At 42.0% G+C, this 20,231-nt stretch overlaps 1 protein-coding gene across 1 annotated transcript; it reads left to right on the top strand.

Annotated features, from left to right (window-relative positions):
- Positions 1-55: 55 nt before the first annotated feature.
- Positions 56-18,056, top strand: LOC147730530 (gamma-crystallin-1-like). The gene is made up of 3 exons (XM_086958572.1): positions 56-88; positions 9,100-9,342; positions 17,727-18,056. The coding sequence occupies exons 1-3, from the start codon at positions 80-82 to the stop codon at positions 17,997-17,999; spliced, it is 525 nt and encodes a 174-aa protein (XP_086814698.1). The 5' UTR covers positions 56-79; the 3' UTR covers positions 18,000-18,056.
- Positions 18,057-20,231: the final 2,175 nt, after the last annotated feature.

Genomic DNA, 20,231 nt, shown 5'->3' on the forward strand with positions numbered 1-20,231 from the left:
CGCGTTTGTACCCACGGTCTATAAAAGGGCTGGGGCCTCCGAGCACTGAGTACACAGCTTCTGACTGACACCAGCCAACATGGGAAAGGTAAAGCAACATGTCGGGCTTCAGCTATAGCAATTCCTCAAGTGTTTTTGTCCCGGATGTCGCTATAATATCATTACTCATTTGTTAGGATCCCTCAAGGGTTTGATAAACAGAGTTAATTGTTACCTTATGTTGTAATACAGACGGCTGAGATAGATTAATTTGCTTTGAACAGTTCATTTGTACACTTTTCTGATGTAGGTGCTCATAGCTCAAAGAAAAACGTATTTAGCCTTTCCTAGAGCACTGTGCCATGATTGCATTATTGCGTTATATGTTACAAACTTATGGACAGGTGGACGCAGGCCAGGGTAGGTTGCAATGCTTGTGAGAGACAATCTTTCTACATCACTAATGGAGGCCGACTGCAAGCGATGAGGGGAAGATCAATCTTTGTTTTTCTCCCAGTGTGATACCTTATACCCCCTTCCCTACCTGCTAAATAACTGTTTTTAGAAATTTCTCCTCACAGTTTTCACCTTCCTCGCTCCTCTAACCTTCCCCTCCCACCCACCATCCCATTCTTTGTCTTTAGGGCCATGTAACGTTCTTAGCAACTGACTTAGGCGGTCAAAGAGTGTTTGCTATTTTCAACAGGTCTTTTGTTTTTCTGTAAATTTGATTATTTAATTGTGGGTTGCCGATCATCTCATTATTTCTTTCAATAAAAAGTGTATGAAAAATTGCAAGATTAGCAAGAACAACATTAAATCACACCATTCAACACTTTCCTTACAATAACAGTTCTACTGTGAGGATTTTGGGAAAGCATTGCTGAGAGGGATACATTTGTGCTCCACCTTCTTTTCTAACCCTCGCAGCTCATACAGACAGAGTACTGGTAAATCCAACAGGTCTGGTTCAGATAGTGATTTATAAGCCACACTCACTGGATTTACAATGTTCTTTTGCAGCGGGCGGCAGCTGCTAGGATGTCTCAGTAGTAGCCGCTGGCAGGGGATAGAAGGCACCAGGTGACGATTAAAGCAGTGCCGCGGGTACACAGTAAGGAAGCAGTGACCTGTGAACATTCTGGTGGTAGGGTAGAAGGGTAGTCATGTGCAATCACAATGTTAGCTGCGGCTCAGCAGCAGGACAGATGTGTGATTGGCTAATGTGCTCACAATGTTACCTGCGGCTTAGCATCAGGGCAGATGTGTGATTGGTTACTGTACTTATCAGAAATGGATAGTGAATGTATGATGAATGGCCAAGCATTTTAGGTGTACAATAGCCCCTCATGCATCCCATTAGAGGAGAGAGAATAGATTCAAACAGCCAGTAGAAAGACGCTGAGACTAAAATACTGTTGTGGGCTGATTGACAATGTATGCAAAAATGAGAAAAAGAAGTCTTGTATATAATTTTGAAATGTAGCTCACCCCATAGATAATGGGTGAAGTCAGGCAGCCAGTACTGCTCAAAAGATTACTCTCATTTCCCTTCTACCACTGACTGAATAGGTGACCAGTGATGGACTTTACTACTACATCGTAGCATAGCCTCAGTTTTCCAAGGATCTGAGACCAGGCTGAGAAACTGTGCCTTGTCCTTCAGAAGAGCAAAACCTACCGGATGAACTTTGAAATCATTCCCCTCGTTGCCAAGGTCGTTGCGGTTAGTGCTCCCTTGCAGTGAAAAGTTCCCCTCAGCTCCAAGCCACCCAATCTCCCTCCAGAATGGTTTCTACTAATTCATTGCAGTAAGCCATGCGCCTAGGGCCTGCTGCTAGGGCACTGCCAATTGCACATTGTAATAATTTTCCAAATGCTATGCAGTTAAGTGTTTAAGCACAAACGGACAATTCATCTTCACATTGAACTTGGTATGAGTCACAAAACAGATACAAACTGGTGTGAAGTGTTGATTTTGGGATTTGCTTTTCATCGAAAAACATGTTTTGTGATGGAAAGTAGCCTCGAAGTAACAAGAAGTAACAATTTGTGCTACTTTCTGTCAGGGGGGCGTATCATGGGTAGTGATGGGTATTTGTTGCAAGTGCTTTGATGAAAATCCCTACCCACTAACATTGATATACCCTGGGAGAAGAGGTCTGACCCTGGAAGAAGAGGTCTGGCGGGTACACTTCGAATCTTTATACAAAGATAAAGAGAATACAGATTCCCCCTGATGTGATGAATATTGGGATGATATCGAGGCCCCAACTATAACTCTGCAGGAAGTAAAGGCTGCAATAGAGAAAATAGCCCCAGGCAAAGCCCCTGTTTTAGACAAAATTCCGGGGGTTCTCTTCAGGAGCGAGCCAGAAATTTGGGCCCTCTACCTGTGGGTTATCTTTAATGCAATCTTCTCGGGCATTAAAATTCCAATAAGCTGGACAGGCGCAGAAATAATTCCCATTTTCAAAAAGGGCTCCCCTTTATTGCCAAGTAATTACAGACCAATTAGTCTGATAGACATCCCACAAAAGATTTTTGCATGAGTCCTATTATTGAGACTCCAATCCTGGATAGACGATGAGAGTATGATCTCTCCGCTCCAGGCAGGGTTTAGGGAAAAATTGTCTACTCTGGATCAGGTCCTAAGACTCCAGCTACTCCACTGGAAGATGGTTTGTCTCGAGAGGGGAAGCTTGTACCTGATATTTGTTGATCTGAGGTCAGCTTTCGACTTGGTGCCCAGGTCAAAACTATGTGTGTCTTACTTGAACTGGGGGCCCCGGCTTATCTTGTACACCTTATTCAACGCTTGCATGAAAACAACTTTGCACAAATAAGATTTGGTAAGGATGGTAATTTATCGGCCCCTATACCGATTAAACGAGGTGTGTGGCAAGGTTGCGTACTTGCTCTGACATTATTTAGCCTACATATATATGACCTGATCAAAGTGCTGACAGAGGAAAAAGACCTAGATGCCCCCAAACTAGCTTAAAAAAAATCTCGGCTATGATGTTCGCTGACGATACGCTTTTGGTATCTAAATCCCCCATGGGGATTCAAAGGGTGTTGGACAAATTCCAATTGTTCTGTGAGGACAGAGGGCTTGATATCAACCTCCAGAAAACGAAATTCATGGTCTTTAATAAACCCAAGAGCACTCATCCAAGCCCTTTATTAAATAATATACCCCTAGAAAGAGTAACATTGTTCACGTATCTAGGCATTACAATCACTGAGACCATGGATTGGGGGGCACATATAGGGAAATCAACACTAAAACTAGCACAGTCTACAGGGGGAATTTTGAAGGTTTTCAATAATTCTAACAGAAGTGCCGTTAGCCCGGCACTGGAAATTTACAAGGTCCAGACTTGCGGGGGTGCATTGTATGGAGTAGAACTGTGGGGACACTGCAGGCCCAAGTCCTTACTGCAGATAGAGAACCAATACATCAGGAATCTCTTTAAATTGCCGCGTAGTACCCCTCTAGTACCCCTCCGTCTAGATCTGGGTCTGGTGGAACTAGAAGCAGTCCTATGCCTTAGACCTCTCTTATACTGGCGTCGTCTATGGTCGACCCGGAACTCTCCACCTACAGAGAGAAACAAGAAACTGTCCAAAGTTCTAGAAAAAAGGGGTGCTGTCAGGCTTCCCTGGTTTTTTCTCATAATAAACATCTACTAGTTAGCATGGGTTTGGGTGAATGTTGGTCTGACACGGAGGTAGCTTGTCCACAATTTTCAAAAAAACAACTAAAATTAATTATAAGAATTATAGAATGGCCCTGCTACACTCTAATTCCAACATATGCAAATCAACCCTTACCTTCCTGGAAATTAAGGACAGCCCCGCCTTTGAAAGAGTTTTCGACCTAATAAAACCCCCGGCAGCCAGAAAACTATATCTGCAATTTAGATTTGGAGCTTTGCCTTTGGGTTGTATTACCTCCAAATGGAAACCGCAAAATGAGGTCAGATGCCCCGCTTGCGACCATTCAGGGGAATCTGAGCTCCATGTCTTTTTTGGATGTCCGGAGTATAGCAAAACGAGAAGGAGATGGTTAGCTCAGATCTGCAGAAACTTAGGCAGGGGATCTTGTGTTGAAACATTCAGGATACTGAAATGTGATCTTAGTACCCCAGTTGTTAACTCTGTGGCGTGGTTTCTGTTCTCAATGTGGTGCACAAGAAGGGTCTTTCTTAAGACACTAAATGTCCTTGCAGATAATAATTAGCTATTGAATTCCTCCATTTTACTGGGATGCAGCATATAACCTAATTGAATGAAGAATCCTCGTCTCCTATTTTCAGACTATGTTATAGCTTGATCAATTTTGGTTCTGGGTGGAAAGGAAAAGACCTATAAGGGGGGAAAAATGTAAATAACTTCTGAATAATGCACCATGCACTTTGAAATCAAATCTCTTGCTGCTATGGAAAAAATAGGGGAGAAAGACAAAACTCTGATTTTATCTATTTAATTAACATGTTTTTATCCCTTTTTAATCTATATATATGCTACGGGTTTTTTAAATATAGTTCTTCTTTTAAATGTTTTTTTTAATGATTTGCTGTAAAATTTTGCACTTTCTGGGCCATGTTGGCCGTAATAAAGGTACATTTGACTTGACTTAATATACAGGGATTTGCCAAACATTTACACCTGCTGGAGACTGACATAAATTTAGGAAATGGTTTTCCAATACCATATAGAAATGTACACATGTGCTGTACTATGTGAAAGCTTAGTATTTTGTTCTCCTTTCAGTACAAAATCTATGCTTCACATCACACATACACCCATGGATCCCTGCTGAATTGTTTTGCATAGGACCGCTTAATGTGTCCTAAGACAGGGAGAAAGAAAAGCTGTGCCAAATTTGGAATATGGTGCTGTTCTGCTCTCACCTTTTCCCATAATGCAGTGCAGCACAGCACAGCTTGTTGGTTGCTGCACTGCATTGCATGAATATAAATGAGTATCCTCATGTCTCTCCATGTTTAATTCTCCAAATATCTTTCAATTCCCAATGTGACATCCACTCCCCAATCCAGTCGCCACTCGTCGGGTTTTAGCCCCGTGTAAGGGAGGGTGAGAACGGTCCAAGTCTACATCTATCACTATATGAAAATCGCCCCCATTATACCCTATCCTAGCATCATGTCCGCTATTTGAGTAGAAAGGTTGGCCATATAGCCTCCCCATGAGAAAGACATATCTGCCCTCCTTATCTAATATGGACCATATCAGCTCAAAGGGTACCCTGGATCTAAGTCAGACTAACACCCCTGTGCATACGCTGAGAAAGATGTAGCATAGACATGCCCTCCCCAATGCCTACACAGTCTTTCTACCTCTGCTTGAAGCAGATGTGTCTCCTGCAGGACAGCTATCTGCAGTCCTTGTCTCTTCAAATAATTATGTATGTTGTGGCGTTTGGAGATGGACCCCATCCCCTTAATGTTCCATGTAAGGAACAACAGTGCTTGGCAGTCTGTTGACATCACAGGTGAGGCAGTTCATCCCCTTCCACCACCCTCCAACCCCCCTCCTAATCCAGCAAAACGGAAAAGCAGTCAGTTATCCACTCTACAAATATGTCAAGCCTTGCACAACAAAAAACAACATAAAAAAGGATCCCAACATGGACCAACTCCCCTTTCCCCCAAGCAGTGGGGCAACTGCTGTCCGCCCCAACCCTTCATATGACTACAAAAGACAATCAAGGCCCAAACCAGCTACAGTAAGGTCCTTCATGGGGTCGTTTCTTCATTCGATATCTCTCAAGAGCGTGTCAAATATCAGGGCCTTTGCGGGCATCATTCTCAATAATACTCCAACCGGGGTCATATCGCCACGGCAGCGGCAAGGCACTTAGCCAGTGCTGTTCCTCGGTACCATATGCAGTTTTTGGGGTTACTTGTGACATGTTGAGGCTGCCTCCATTAGAGGAGTCTGAGTTTGAACCCCAAGTGTCCCTCTGGGAGCATGACCCCGCTTCAGGGTGTGACTTATCTTCCCACACAATCTCAGTCACTGCCTGGTGTGCCGCTGTCCTTTCTCGCTCTGTCTGTGAGGGACACTTTCCAGCCCGCCTATTCTGGCGGGTCAGCGCCAGTTTTTGCACAACCCGAGGGGTCTTGGTTTTATTCTTCCAACCAGTCCCATGCAGATGAAGCGTCTTCACAGAAATATGTCTGTCCATCCACTATTATGCGAAGTTGGACAGGAAAAATGAGAGAGTACTGGAAGCCTTCTGATCTCAGCGCCTTCTTAACTTCCAAGAAGCAGGCATTTTGTTGCACTTCAATGGTATAGTCCGGGAATATGGAGACTAGACTGTAATGTACTTCAATTTGACTATCTGATCATGCCTAGTGCAGTAAGATGTGTCTGTCCCTGTAATGCAATAACCAGGCCACTACTGGTCTTGGGGGTCAACCCGGCAACAGCGGGCATGCTGGGACCCAGTGTGCCTTCCAGGGTGTAGAACTGTGTTAGCCCCTCCGGTGCTACCACTGTGCAGAGGCTTGGTTCCAAATAGGCCATCATGTTGCCGTTTTCAACCTCCTCTGGAAAGCCCAAAATGCAGATGTTGTTTCTTCGGCTACGCCATTCACTATCTTCTGCCCCGCACCCCAGTGTTTTAACCCTTTCCTGCAGCTCTGCCACCTGTTTGACCATCGCCTGGTGGGCTGGGTACAGCTCCTCAAGGCTCGATACCACCACTTTCACCTTTTCGTTTTGCTTCTGGTGCTCGGCAAGGAGTAGCCCAAACCCCACCAATCCTGTGCTTATAACTTGAAGTAGAGTCTGAGATTGCCTCTAGAATCTTAGCCAGTTGTTGTTGTATGAGGTCTTTAAGCTGCTGCTCCCCTCATTGCTCTGCACCTGCTCCCGTTGTTCCTCCTCTTGTTCTGTGACAGTCTCAACTGGTTTTGCACTATGTTTGCCCATCCTTGCCGCTCGGTTATGATATTGTCCTGGGGTGTCCCTGATGTCGCCTCTGCTCGGCCCTCACAAGGGTGCCCTCTACCATACCGCAGGAATGCAGCACTCTGCTGTTGACGGGTGCATGCAGGGGGGACCCCCCTGGTCTGCAACACTTAAGGTTGCAGTACGCCACAGTCCCCACAGATTTAACTGGCCCCTCTCTCCCGTGGCTTCCACGTCCCCGGTGGTAGGCCTCAGTCAGGCAATGGCAAGGTCCATCAGCTCTGTGCTGCACTATCAGAGAGAGTGAGGGGGTAGTAAATCCCCAGTGCTGGGAATTAAGTGGCTCTCACCTTCTTTGCACTAGTCACTTTTCCGTGGCTCAGGGCCTCCTCTTTACTTTATTCCGTCTCTGGGCTGCCCAGTCCGTTTGGTCTCAGGTCATTTTACCTTCCTCCCCAGGTGTCTCAATGGGGCTCCACGAAGGAGCCACCCACTGCTTCTCATGGCCACAGATCGTCCCACTGCAGCCGCTCGGTCCAGGGAGCACAGCCAAGCAGGGCCGCACCTCAAAGCAGGGCACCTTGCCGCAATCAAATATGGCCAGCCGCACCAACCAGGCTTCTCAAGCCCAGGACCCAGACCGGGTGCCACCGCCAGCTCTCTTGCAGCTCTACAACAAGCCATCACACCACTTGGTTTACAGTATCTCATGCCTCCACGTATCTTTTCAATTCTCAGGCAAGATGCGGCTGGATGGAGGCTGCGGGCGCAAATAAGGCACACTGTTTCTCAGGTCTGTCCGCAGGCCGGGTCAGCGATCTTCCCAGGTCTGGCCCAACATTCTTTTGCGTTCATGGCCCAACTGCCTAGCTTCGTCCCCCAGGGGGACAATAGTGCCACCGATCTCGCCCAGACTGTGCCCCTTCCGCAGCAACTGGCTCAGGGCCCCAGTGGGTACGAGATCACCCATCCAGGGCCAGAATCCACCTCTGCAGTCCGTTGGTCTCTCTCAGCATTAGTAGGCTCCGGGACCGACTCGACACAGCCCCCAGACCAACGTCTCACTCTTGCGCAGGGTCGGAGCATTCCAAAATGCTCCGACCCTGCAACGCTAGCATTTCGAACAGCGTCAGGCCACCCGTTGCAGGGGTTTAAGTGAATATTTACCAGGTCAGTGCAGAGCCTCTCGCATCTGCCATTGCTGGCTGCTAAGCCACGCCACTAATATTTGACTTGTTTTGAGCTCTGGAGAAGGTGAGTTTATGTTCGCTGTAGCCCTGATTCCACTACACGCCCCTTCGTCCCCCACCAGACAAACCCTGTCCTTTTATCTCACTCTTCCAGGTTCCAACTTTGTCCCTTTGTCACAGTTTTTTTTAACTTAAACTTCTACCTTATTTCCCCACTTTTTTGTGCTCCTCTCTCTCATGTGCTGGATCAAAGTTGAAGAGAAATAACTCATTGTCCTCAGAATAGAGTGCTGGTGAATCCCACCTGCTACCTGGTTCAAATTAACCACTGAGAGAATCACTTGTGAACTTTTTAGTGACCCCTACCCTCTCCTTGTGAAAAGTCCTGCAAATGGTGCACAATTGATTCCCTGGCCCACCACTTATCAACATCGTTTAGAGGGGGCAGTTCCGGTGGTGAGGCGAATTAAAGATACACAACCCAAACAATTGTATGAAGTCACCATCCACATGTAGGTGCTTTAGGTTTTTATTTTCTGATGTACTGCACAGATTTAGAACCACTCTATATATAGCAGTACTGTTATAGATGGCAGAGTATCTATATTCTTACATGTGTCCTCCAATTCAGGATTAAAAGGAACGGCTAAAAAAGTGTGATAAAAAGAGTGGTTGCCTGAATACTTTTCTAAAGTTGGATCTCTCAACAGCCAGTGGAAAGCTGGATGTGTCATAGGTCAATTTACCCATTCTAAGGTCTTGAAAAATGCTACATTTAGGAATTATTCACCAGGTTACCTTTTAGTATTAAGGTATTTGATTTCAACAGAAAGTGTAAATATGAGATTAGATAGCAAGTTTGAGGATTATGACAAAAGTCTATCTTTTCTCGGGGTCAATGAGAACAAAGTTATCTGCTACGGGTACAACACAGCATAGCCAATAGCTTTTATAATGTTTCATTTTATCATCCTGTTTTCAGATTATTTTCTACGAGGACAGAAACTTTGGTGGCCGCTCCTATGAGTGCAATTCTGATAGTGCAGACCTGCACTCCCACCTCAGTCGCTGCAACTCCCTCCGTGTTCAAAATGGAAACTGGATGCTTTATGAGCACCCTAACTACAGGGGGCGCCAATACTATCTGAGGATGGGGGAGTACCCCGAGTACCAGCAGTGGATGGGATACAATGACTCTATCAGGTCCTGTCGAATGATCCCTGAAGTAAGTCCAGGGAGCCCTTATGCTTTCAGCTTTTTTAACAACTTTATTTTGGTTTTTAAAGACACAAATATTGGAAATGTACATTTTATGCTTCTGTCTAAAATAGGTCACTTATGCAAAAAGTGCTTTTCTAGAGCATCCACATTTCTATGTCTCTCTCCAAACAGTTTTGATACTTAAAGCCCTGCACATCCTTTTTAGTATGGAAGGATGTATCAAAATCCATTGATCAACCATGACATCCTGTTCTTTTATGTATGCACGTACGTATGTATTTGGTATTTATATAGTGTGCTGTAGCTGAAAAGCTTAGGAGTGCTGATTATGATATAAAGCAAATGCTCAGTCAACGTGTGGAATGGAAGGGTAGTAGTTGGTTTCAAGAGGCAAATCGGACTGTTGTTGCATCATGAGGGAGTGCTCTTTAAAGAGGTGTGCCTTAAGCTGTTTCCCAAACTTAAGCAGGATTGGACAGTACTGATGCTAATGAGGTTGTTGGTCCAAATGCTGGCCATCTAATCTGAATCACACATATTTTTGGGAGATTGTTGGAAGCCGGAGTCCCCGCCCTGCACCACTCTCACCAAATGCGAGACCTGGGACTCCTTACTCAACGTAAGGCAAAGTAAGGACGCAGTTTGATAGTCTTGCTCACCCCCTTAGTAGCTTGGCACGAGCAGCCAGGCCTATCTCCAAGGCACAAGTGTACAGTATGTGCAACCACACCCACAGCAACCCCCTGGTGATACCACAAATGGGCTCCACCCGAGTTCGATAAAAACGTGCACAAACTTTATATATAAAGATATGCAATCAGACCACACAATACAAAAACCAACATATAATAAAGGGTAATATTTGTCCGGCTGGCTGGTAGGTTCTAATCCCAAACACCGATTTTAAAATGCTTTGCTGGTAGCAATTCTAGAATCACACATGTTGCAATGGACAAACAATAGTGCTCTGCGTAACAATACAATCCTGTTCTGGGCAAAGGAGAAATAAAATAATGCGTAACAATACACCCCGATACCTTGCAATGGGAGAAATAGGGCAATGCGTACCACTACAATTGTGTACTGGGCAATGAAGAAATAATGCAATGCGTCACACCCCAATCACGTACTTTGCAACAAAGAAATAATGCAATGCGAGCCGCTACAATCATGTACTTTGCAAATGAGGAATAATGCAATGCATAGCTACAATCATGTACTTTGCAATGAAGAAATAATGCAATGCGGGCCGCTACAATCCTGTGTTTGCAATGGAGAAATTATGCAATGTGTAGCGCACGATCGTGTAGTTAGTTATGGAGAAATAATGTCAGGCGTCTTAAGACAGTCTGGAAGTTCATTAGCAGCAATATTGGCAATGTGTAGTATGACAATCAGCCTTTTCGATAACAGTTGCCACTACTTATATTAACGATGACATAAAGTGCAGCTTCTTACTCTGGCACTAATCAGTATGGGCCCCAATCTGTGCCGAAGCGAAGGTTCAAGTCATCTGAAGGACTGAGAGGCCAAGAGAATGTCCCTCTGAGCCCACACCCCACCCAGGTAGTGATTTACCTTACTTGGGGGCGCGACCCCACTCTCCTCTCCTCCTTCAGCGAACTGGGCCTTCCATGCAGAACTTTCTCAATGGACCTCAGCGGCACGGGGCTGGCAGCTCAGCTCCCCCATGGCTGCCGGTACGGGACGCGACTGTTAGGAAGGTCTCAGGTGTCTGTAGGGTACGCGTACCACACGCCCCTGAGATTACTTTACTTTGGGCCTTTGCATTACTAGCCCTGGCACACACAGTGCACATCACTAGGGACTTTACTAGTAGGCAAACATACCAATCATGGCAAAACAATTTCCATTACACTTTACACAGGGAACACTTGTACTTTGACAATGACCAGTAGTTGCAAAGTACCCAAAGCATCTAAATTGGCAACTCAGGAAAACGGTCTAGGGGGTAAAGCAAAAAGTTTAGGGAACTTTAGCCAAAAAGGCCAAGTTCCTCAAAGATACACTCTAAAACAGCATTAAATTGGTAATTTTGTATAATATGATCATAGCTCAGACTATTTACAGTGTATTGGGCAGGTATTTTCTACTACAGGTTGAATTTCGGGAGTAAATATATCATAGCAACTAGTTAGGAAAAACCTTTGAAAACATGCAGGAATAAATTGTAGAGATTGTGTAAGCTACACATGACTTGTCCTTGTGCAGCCAACTAGGCACATATATACTGAGAGATCTGCATTCTGACTGTGATAACATGATCTTTAAATATACGACAAACAAATTGATGCAATAGAATTGCCTCTCTGACTTTTTCCTGTCCAGTCTCAAGTGTGAAGTGCTCCCTAGTAGAATGGAAAAAGTAGCTCGGGCAGGACACCTTTAGCTGTTACAGCAACTTGTATGGGCATTAAAGGCACATGTTGCAGCTAGGTACAATGGATCTATGACAGTATATCGACCTACAGAAATATCGAGGCAGGAATATCGAAGGCAAGTATATCGACATCCTATCTACAACATGGTAAGTACAAAAATATCGAAACAAAAATATCGATGTTAAAAATATCGTAATTAAAAATATCGTTTTATATCTGTTAAAATATAATTTGTAAAAAAAGTAAATAATACGTATAAATAAAATAAACATTGTTAAAAATATTTAGTAATGTTTAAAATAAATAAATAATAGATATATAATATTATAACATTAATTAAACACATATGTAAAATATATATTATATATTTACTTAATAATACATTTTAATAATTACTATAATTACTTATAAATTATTTAAAAATACTATAAATTAAAATAGATCTCCACAAATAAAATAATTACATAAAAAAGTAAATAATTATTTTTAATGAATTAAAAAAATTAAATATACTTTCAATATTTTTAAAATTAATAACATAATACTTTATCTAAATTCCTTCTAAATAATAAATAAAACTACTATTTAAAGTCCAAAAAAAACTACAGTATTAAAAAAATTGGATAGCGTAAAATGTAAAATAACTATTCACACTCCACAAAATGCAAAATTAGAGAAAACATTGTATAGCATAGAGATAAAAATTACTATTACCACTCCTGAGAGTGAAACAGTAGAGAAAGCGCTGGATAGCGTAGGAGTAAAAATTACTATTCCCACTCCAGAGAATGCAACAGTAGGGAAAGCGTTGGATAGGATAGGGGTAAAAATTACTATTCCAACTCCAGTGAGTGCAACAGTAGGGAAGGCGTTGGATAGAGTAGGGGTAACAAATAATATTCAAACTCCAGAGAGTGAAATAGTAGAGAAAGCGCTGGATAGCCTAGGGTTAAAAATTACTATTCCAACTCCAGAGAGTGCAACTGTAGAGAAAGCGTTGGATAGCGGGTAGGTAAAAATTACTATTTCCACTCCAGAGAGTGCAACAGTAGGGAAAGCGTTGGATAGCATAGGGGTAAAAATTGCTATTCCAATTCCAGAGAGTGCAACAGTAGGGAAAGCATTGGATAGCGTAGGGGTAAAAATTACTATTCCAACTCCAGAGAGTGAAACAGTAGGGAAAGTGCTGGATAGCGTAGAGGTAAAAATTACTAATCCCACTCCAGAGAGTGCAACAGTAGGGAAAGCGTTGGTTAGCGTTGGGGTAAAAATTACTATTCCAACTCCAGAGAATGCAACAGTAGGGAAAGCGTTGGATAGCGTAGGGGTAAAAATTACTATTCCCACTCCAGAGAGTGAAACATTAGGGAAAGCGTTGGATAGCGTGGGGGTAAAAATTACTATTCCCACTCCAGGAAGTGCAACAGTAGGGAAAGCGTTGGATAGTGTAGGGGTAAAAATTACTATTCCAACTCCAGAGAGTGCAACAGTTGGGAAAGCGTTGGATAGCGTAATGGGGTAAAAATTACTATTCCCACTCCAGAGAGTGAAACGGTAGCGAAAGCGCTGGATAGCATAGGGGTAAAAATTACTATTCCCACTCCAGAGAGTGCAACAGTAGGGAAAGTTTTGAATAGCGTTGGGGTAAAAATTACTATTCCAACTCCAGAGAGTGAAACATTAGGGAAAGCGTTGGATAGCGTAGGGGTAAAAATTACTATTCCTACTCCAGAAAGTGCAACAGTAGGGAAAGCGTTGGATAGTGTAGGGGTAAAAATCACTATTCCAACTCCAGAGAGTGCAACAGTAGGGAAAGCGTTGGATAGCGTAATGGGGTAAAAATTACTATTCCCACTCCAGAGAGTTAAACATTAGGGAAAGCGTTGGATAGCGTAGGGGTAAAAATTACTATTCCTACTCCAGAGAGTGAAACAGTAGCGAAAGCGCTGGATAGCGTAGGGGTAAAAATTACTATTCCCACTCCAGAGAGTGCAACAGTAGGGAAAGTTTTGGATAGCGTTGGGGTAAAAATTACTATTCCAACTCCAGAGAATGCAACAGTAGGGAAAGCATTGGATAGCGTAGGGGTAAAAATTACTATTCCCACTCCAGAGAGTGAAACATTAGGGAAAGCGTTGGATAGCGTAGGGGTAAAACGTACTATTCCAACTCCAGAGAGTGCAACAGTAGGGAAAGCGTTGGATAGCGTATGGGTAAAAATTACTATTTAATCAAAAAAGTGTACAGAGTTCCCCACTGGGGATTGGTTAGGTAAAGGGAATGATTCTCTCTCTAGAGGGTGTGTTGGTAGAGATTAAAGTAATCCCTTAACGGAATTTAGGACGCCTCACACAATTCAAAGGTTGGACGACTGTTGCCATCCCACCCGATGATTGTTTTGTGTCATCATTGGCCTCCTGCTCCAACGACAGGCTGGCGGTGCAATGCTAGTCGGGTAGCACTGGGTGCTACTCTTTTATGGAGATCTTTTATTCCTCAGCCATTTGATGCATGTGTGTGAGGGGCCAGAAGGGGAGTGCAGTTGTGAGCGTGCGTGGAAAGTTAAAAGAAGTCAGTAGAGTCCATTAAGAACCTTTAATGATATGGCTCACTGCCTCGTTAAAAAAGTGGTGAAGGGAGGGGTACCGAGGCACAGAGAGTAAGGTGATCTTGCCTCGTTCAACCCTCGCCTATGGTGCGGCCAACATGTTTCATGCCACTCAGGCAATTCTACAGGACCAAATGCTCATCAACAGGTAAAGATTATGATACAACCTGCAGGGTATCGCAAGATGGGATCCTGCGTGGTTTCCCGCCCCCGAGTCCCTGGTAGACGGACCCCACTGACTGTCCTTGTGGGGCCTGAGCTGAAAGGTAGTTACCTTGTATGCTCGAGGCACTAGGCTTGTAAGCACCGACCCCTACCACAGCGGCGAGATCGCAGGACAGAATTACTATTCCCTCTCCAGAGAGTGAAACATTATGGAAAGCGTTGGATAGCTTAGGGGTAAAAATTATTATTCCTACTCCGGAAAGTGCAACAGTAGAGAAATTGTTGGATAGCGTAGGGGTAAAAGTTACTATTCCTACTCCAGAGAGTGAAACAGTAGGGAAAGCGCTGGATAGCTTAGGGGTAAAAATCACTATTCCCACTCCAGAGAGTGCAACAGTAGGTAAAGCATTGGATAGCGTAGGGGTAAAAATTACTATTCCTACTCCAAAGAGTGAAACAGTAGGGAAAGGGCTGGATAGCTTAGGGGTAAACATCACTATTCCCACTCCAGAGAGTGCAACAGTCGGGGAAGCGTTGGATAGCGTAGGGGTAAAAATTACTATTCCAACTCCAGAGTGTGCAACAGTAGAGAAAGCGTTGGAAACAATACAAATTAATACAAATTAAATAAAACACACTTAGAAATAATTTTTAAAAAATGTATTAAACTTTTAATTTTTAAATAACTAAACATCATTTAAAAATACCGATTAATATTAAAGAAAAAAGTAGATTTGAATAAATAATTAACAATACATTAACAATAAATATCAATTAATAAATAATAGTTACCAAATATTAAATACTAAGCAATAAAATAATGTAAAAGCAAAACAAATATTATTAATAATTATTTACCAATTAAAAAACATTGAACAATAATAATATTGGTATCCCAAAAAATACTTTTTATTACACATTAATTACAAATTATTTACAAATATTTTCCATTAAAAAACATTTTAATTACCAATTAAATAAATGAATTACCAATTACAAAAATTAATTACACATTAAATACATTAATTACCAATTACAAACATTAACTACCAATTACAAACATTAATTACCAATTAAACAAATTAATTACCAATCACAAAAATTAATTACACATTAAATACATTAATTATCAATTACAAACATCAACTAGCAATTAACAACATTAACTACCAATTACAAACATTAATTACCAATTAAAAAAATATTTACCAATTACTAATAATAATTACCAATTAAAACAATTAATTACCAATTAACATTAATAATTGTCAATTAATAATTAATTAAAAATACATAAATTATCAATACCAATAAATAAAAACAATTCATTACTTAATTACAATTAAAATACTTCCCACCCTATTCCCCTATAAACCCACTACCCGCTACAGAACTTAAACGCAATAACTAACTAAAATTAATTTAAAATTCGTACAAAGTAATAATTATTTTAATATAATTAAATTACTTCTCACCCTATTCCCCTATAAACCCACAACCCGCTCCGGTACTAAAACATAAAATTGACTTAAAAATAACATTATAAATATATTAAATTAGTTCACATATAACTTAAAACAAGTAAAATACTCAACAAAAAACATATAACACATACATATTAAACACATACTAAAATACATAACAATAGTACAAATATCGAAATTACTAACATCGATATATTTGATATTGATATTACTGACTTCGATATTATTTACATCGATATAAAAAAATGATATTACTTCCCTTAGGGTCGATATTCTGTCCAACGATATTCTTGACATTGATATTCTTTACCTTGGATATTTCTAACTCGATATTTGTGTAGATCGATATTTACATCTCGATATTTTGACTGTGTACCAGGTACAATGAAGTCTTCATTTCCATCCAACAAGACACAATATTGCCATCCTTACTGAAATGAGGTGCAAGTTTAATACTTAACACTGCTAAGGCATGGTGTAAATTGACTGTGAACTTTACTCTTGGTGTGATCAACACCATGGCACTTGTTTAGAGTTTGATAGATGGGATACTCAATCACAAACATGATAGATATCCATCCATCATATTACAAGTTCATTACAGCATATGACACTTCCAATACAGTGGACGGAATATCTATCATTAGTATCATCTCAAAATAGGCTGGATTACATCACTAAGGGCAGCATAACACCCCTTTCCTTGACTAGCAACATTATTTATAGGTCTGCCATAATTTTCACCAATATTTGGTTTACAATCATTTTAACTATATGGATGTCGTTTGCTAAATGAAAGTCATGTGTTATTGTCTTGCATTTAATTTTGTTTGGGTCAGAGTTATATTGTAAGGTAGAAGAGAGCAAAGAAGCAACACCTCACTAGGCAGTTTGGGTGGTCTAGATCCTCATATTGTAAGGCCACACATTTTAAATGCAGTGCTTAATTTACAATGCAGGGTTTCTATCACCAGAACCCAGTGTTCAGAATAGTCAATGAATCTTTACAATTTTCAGAATAGTCCATATAATGATTGGTAACACCGTGGAAACCTTGATAAAGCAGTTCAGACAAACCTACAATCATTAGGGTGCAGGTATCATACCTGATGTGATGGGTGCCCTTGTTATCCATTCCAAATTTATCTGCTTTTGGTAATAGAAGACCTAACTCCAGTTAGATAATTCATCTTCTGGTAAAATATATCTTTATAGTGTATGCAGTCAAGCTATCCTTCTGTTTGATGAAAATAATATAATAATGTTTCCTTTTCAGAATTAGACATGAAATAACATTCTGTACAAATACTGTATAAATACATACAGTGTGTTTCAATACCATTTTAGTCAAAAGCACGTGTTTTGTAAGTGGATCACTTGTATGTCAGAATATTGAGTAAAAACATATATTGATGTGTGAACATATCTTGGCCTGAACATTGGGAACCTAAATGTCATGAAAATAAGTTGCATAGATGTACAATTCTTAACTTTATATCTATGGTATCTTTAAGGTAACATATATTGTCAAAATACATATGTGTGAACCTAAGAATAGTTAATCTATGCTTACTGATATATACTTACCTTCATACTTTCAGAATAATTTAACAGCAGTTATTTCGATATTTTGCCACCATGATATTTTAAAACTCGATATTCCAGTGATTCGCCACGCTGATCTAAAAATTGATCTTTTGCATCTCTTCTTTTCTTTTCATTCTCACAGTACCGTGGCACCTTCCGGATCAGGCTGTATGAGGAAAGTGACTTCGAAGGGCAGATGATGGACTTCACAGATGACTGCCCAAATGTCTATGACCGATTCCACTTCAATGACATACACTCCTGTAATGTGTTTGAGGGGCACTGGATTTTTTATGAAGAGCCCAACTATAGAGGACGTCAATACTACCTGAGGCCTGGAGAGTACCGGAGATACACTGACTGGGGAGCCATGAACCCCAGGGTTGGCTCCTTCAGAAAAATGGGATATTTGTAAACTACTGTAGATAGTAACTTTATTTAGATTGTATTAATAAAACTTAAAATACCTTGATTTCAAAGTGTATTTTTCCTTTCCCCAACAGTTGAAAATAAAGATCCTCACTGCTGGAATTTATATTGTTGCTTTTGAAAGGTTACTTATTAGTTGTAGATAGGTACCTACCACTAGTAAATAAACCACAATCACAATTTAAGGTCCAGTTACGGTCTAAAAACGTATTCCTTTGCTCAGCCCTTGGTAGCTGGCTGCGAATAGGCAGGCTTAACTTAGGAGACAAGGGTTAAAAGCATTTAAAAACAGCAATACGTTAACTATGTAAGACAAAACACACAATAGAAATCCAACACCAATTCATAAAAATTCGAAATATTTTTATGATTTAAATGACACCAAAACGGAAAAAAGTCCACTATAGGAAACCGGTGAATTTTTAAAAAATAAACACTTTTTTGTGACTAAGGGCCATATGTTTCATTCAAAATTGCGATCGCAAACGCCAAAATAAATTTGCGATTCCCTATTTTGCGATTGCATTTAAGGAATCGCAAATTGCGATTCCTTTAACCCAATGTAAGAGGCCCAGAAAAAGTTCAACTTGGCCATAAGGAATCGCAAATTAAAAATGCACTTTCTTGCTTTTTTCAAAGTGCCATGTGCCGCACATACATGCTCATAGGGCATGTATGTGTGCCACATGTGCACACATGCACATTTCAGGGATGCAACTCAGTGTCCATTTGACACCGTGGCACCCTTGAAATTGCATTCTCAATTTTCAATTCTATAATTGAGAATCCCAAATTGAGAATGTCTTCCCATTCATTCCTATAGGCCTCTAGGAGGTATTCCTTAATTGCGACTCGCAATTTGCAATTCACAATTAAGGAATATGTAGGATTCGTAAACTTATTTGCAAATCCTACATACATAGCGTTTTGCGATTCTCAAACAGCGATTCGCAAAAAATCGCTATTTGAGAATTGCAAAACCAAAGTTTCAAACATATGGCCCCTGAGATCCAAATGTGCCACTTTGGGGCATCTGGACATGCTGGACCCAGGTTTTTCCATTGCTGTTTCACTGCACATCCTCACATTTCTCCTCATTAGCATCTCTGAAGATGAAGTTGTTACCTGTTGCATGACACCTTGATCCTTCAGCTCCTTCCCCCATTTAAACAAATGCCAGCTGTGCTGACCTGAGGCAAGATGGCGGCCGTATAGTTGCGGTCGTTAGCAGTAGGTCGCAATGAGGAGGCGTTTGTAACCCCAGGGCGATGTTTGCTTGCCGAGATTACAGCAACCTGCGGTCAGGACATTATGGGCCAAACTACTGATGACAAATTACGAATTACCGTATTTGTGTGCTCCGGCTCAGGCTCAGGGAGATTCGTGCTCCGGGCTCTGGTGAAGGCTGCTGCGGCGCTCACTCCCTGCTGCCGGCGTTCTGCGAGCATCGGTGGGCGGGGCTTGCGAGCAAGACAGCGGAGCAGAGAGGAGTCCTGTGCGGAGACGAAGCACAGGAGCGGAGTCAGGAGCCACGATTTGGACGCGGGTGGCGGCAATATCTGGAACCCGGCGCGCCTGTTGTACCTGAGAAGGATTAGGAAAGGAGGCTGCTTACTGTGCTTAGGAGCTATGGCCCCCAAACCAGTAAACTCAAAAGCGGCAATATCCAAGAGGAAAGGTGGTGCAGAAGGGGGAACGGCAACACTGGCTGCGCCGGATGAAGGAGATCACCGGCAGAAACTGCAATCACCCACCGCAAAGAAACATCAGCAGCAGCTGGCAGTTAAGACACGTCAGGCAACTGCCACAATTGCAGAAATGTTCTCCAAAACCAGTAAGTTAAAAGGAGTAAGCGAGACCCCACCCCAGGCAGTGGGGGGGGGGGGGGGGCAGTGCAGGTTATCGGAGGACAGGATGTATTACCCATCAGTCTAATTGACACAGAAGAAGGTATGGCTGCCCAGCAAGCATCAGATGAAGCCCCTCAGGGTGAGAGTGTGCAAGTGGCTGAATCCGCCACAGAGTCCGACATAAGTGGGTACTCTGCATTGTGAGAGGCTGTATTGGACTGAGGGACTCTCGGTAATATTGCAGGCACCTCTCCCAAGGCAGGCCAACATACCAGTGGTGCTCCCTCCCAGGACCCTCGCGATCTCAACCCACTATCTTTTGAAGTTAACACTGAGGTTACCCCAGGTGGAGCATCGGGTGGCCTGGT

This window comes from Lissotriton vulgaris, chromosome 2_1 (genome assembly GCF_964263255.1).
Source record: "Lissotriton vulgaris chromosome 2_1, aLisVul1.2, whole genome shotgun sequence".
NCBI classification, from domain to species: domain Eukaryota; kingdom Metazoa; phylum Chordata; class Amphibia; order Caudata; family Salamandridae; genus Lissotriton; species Lissotriton vulgaris.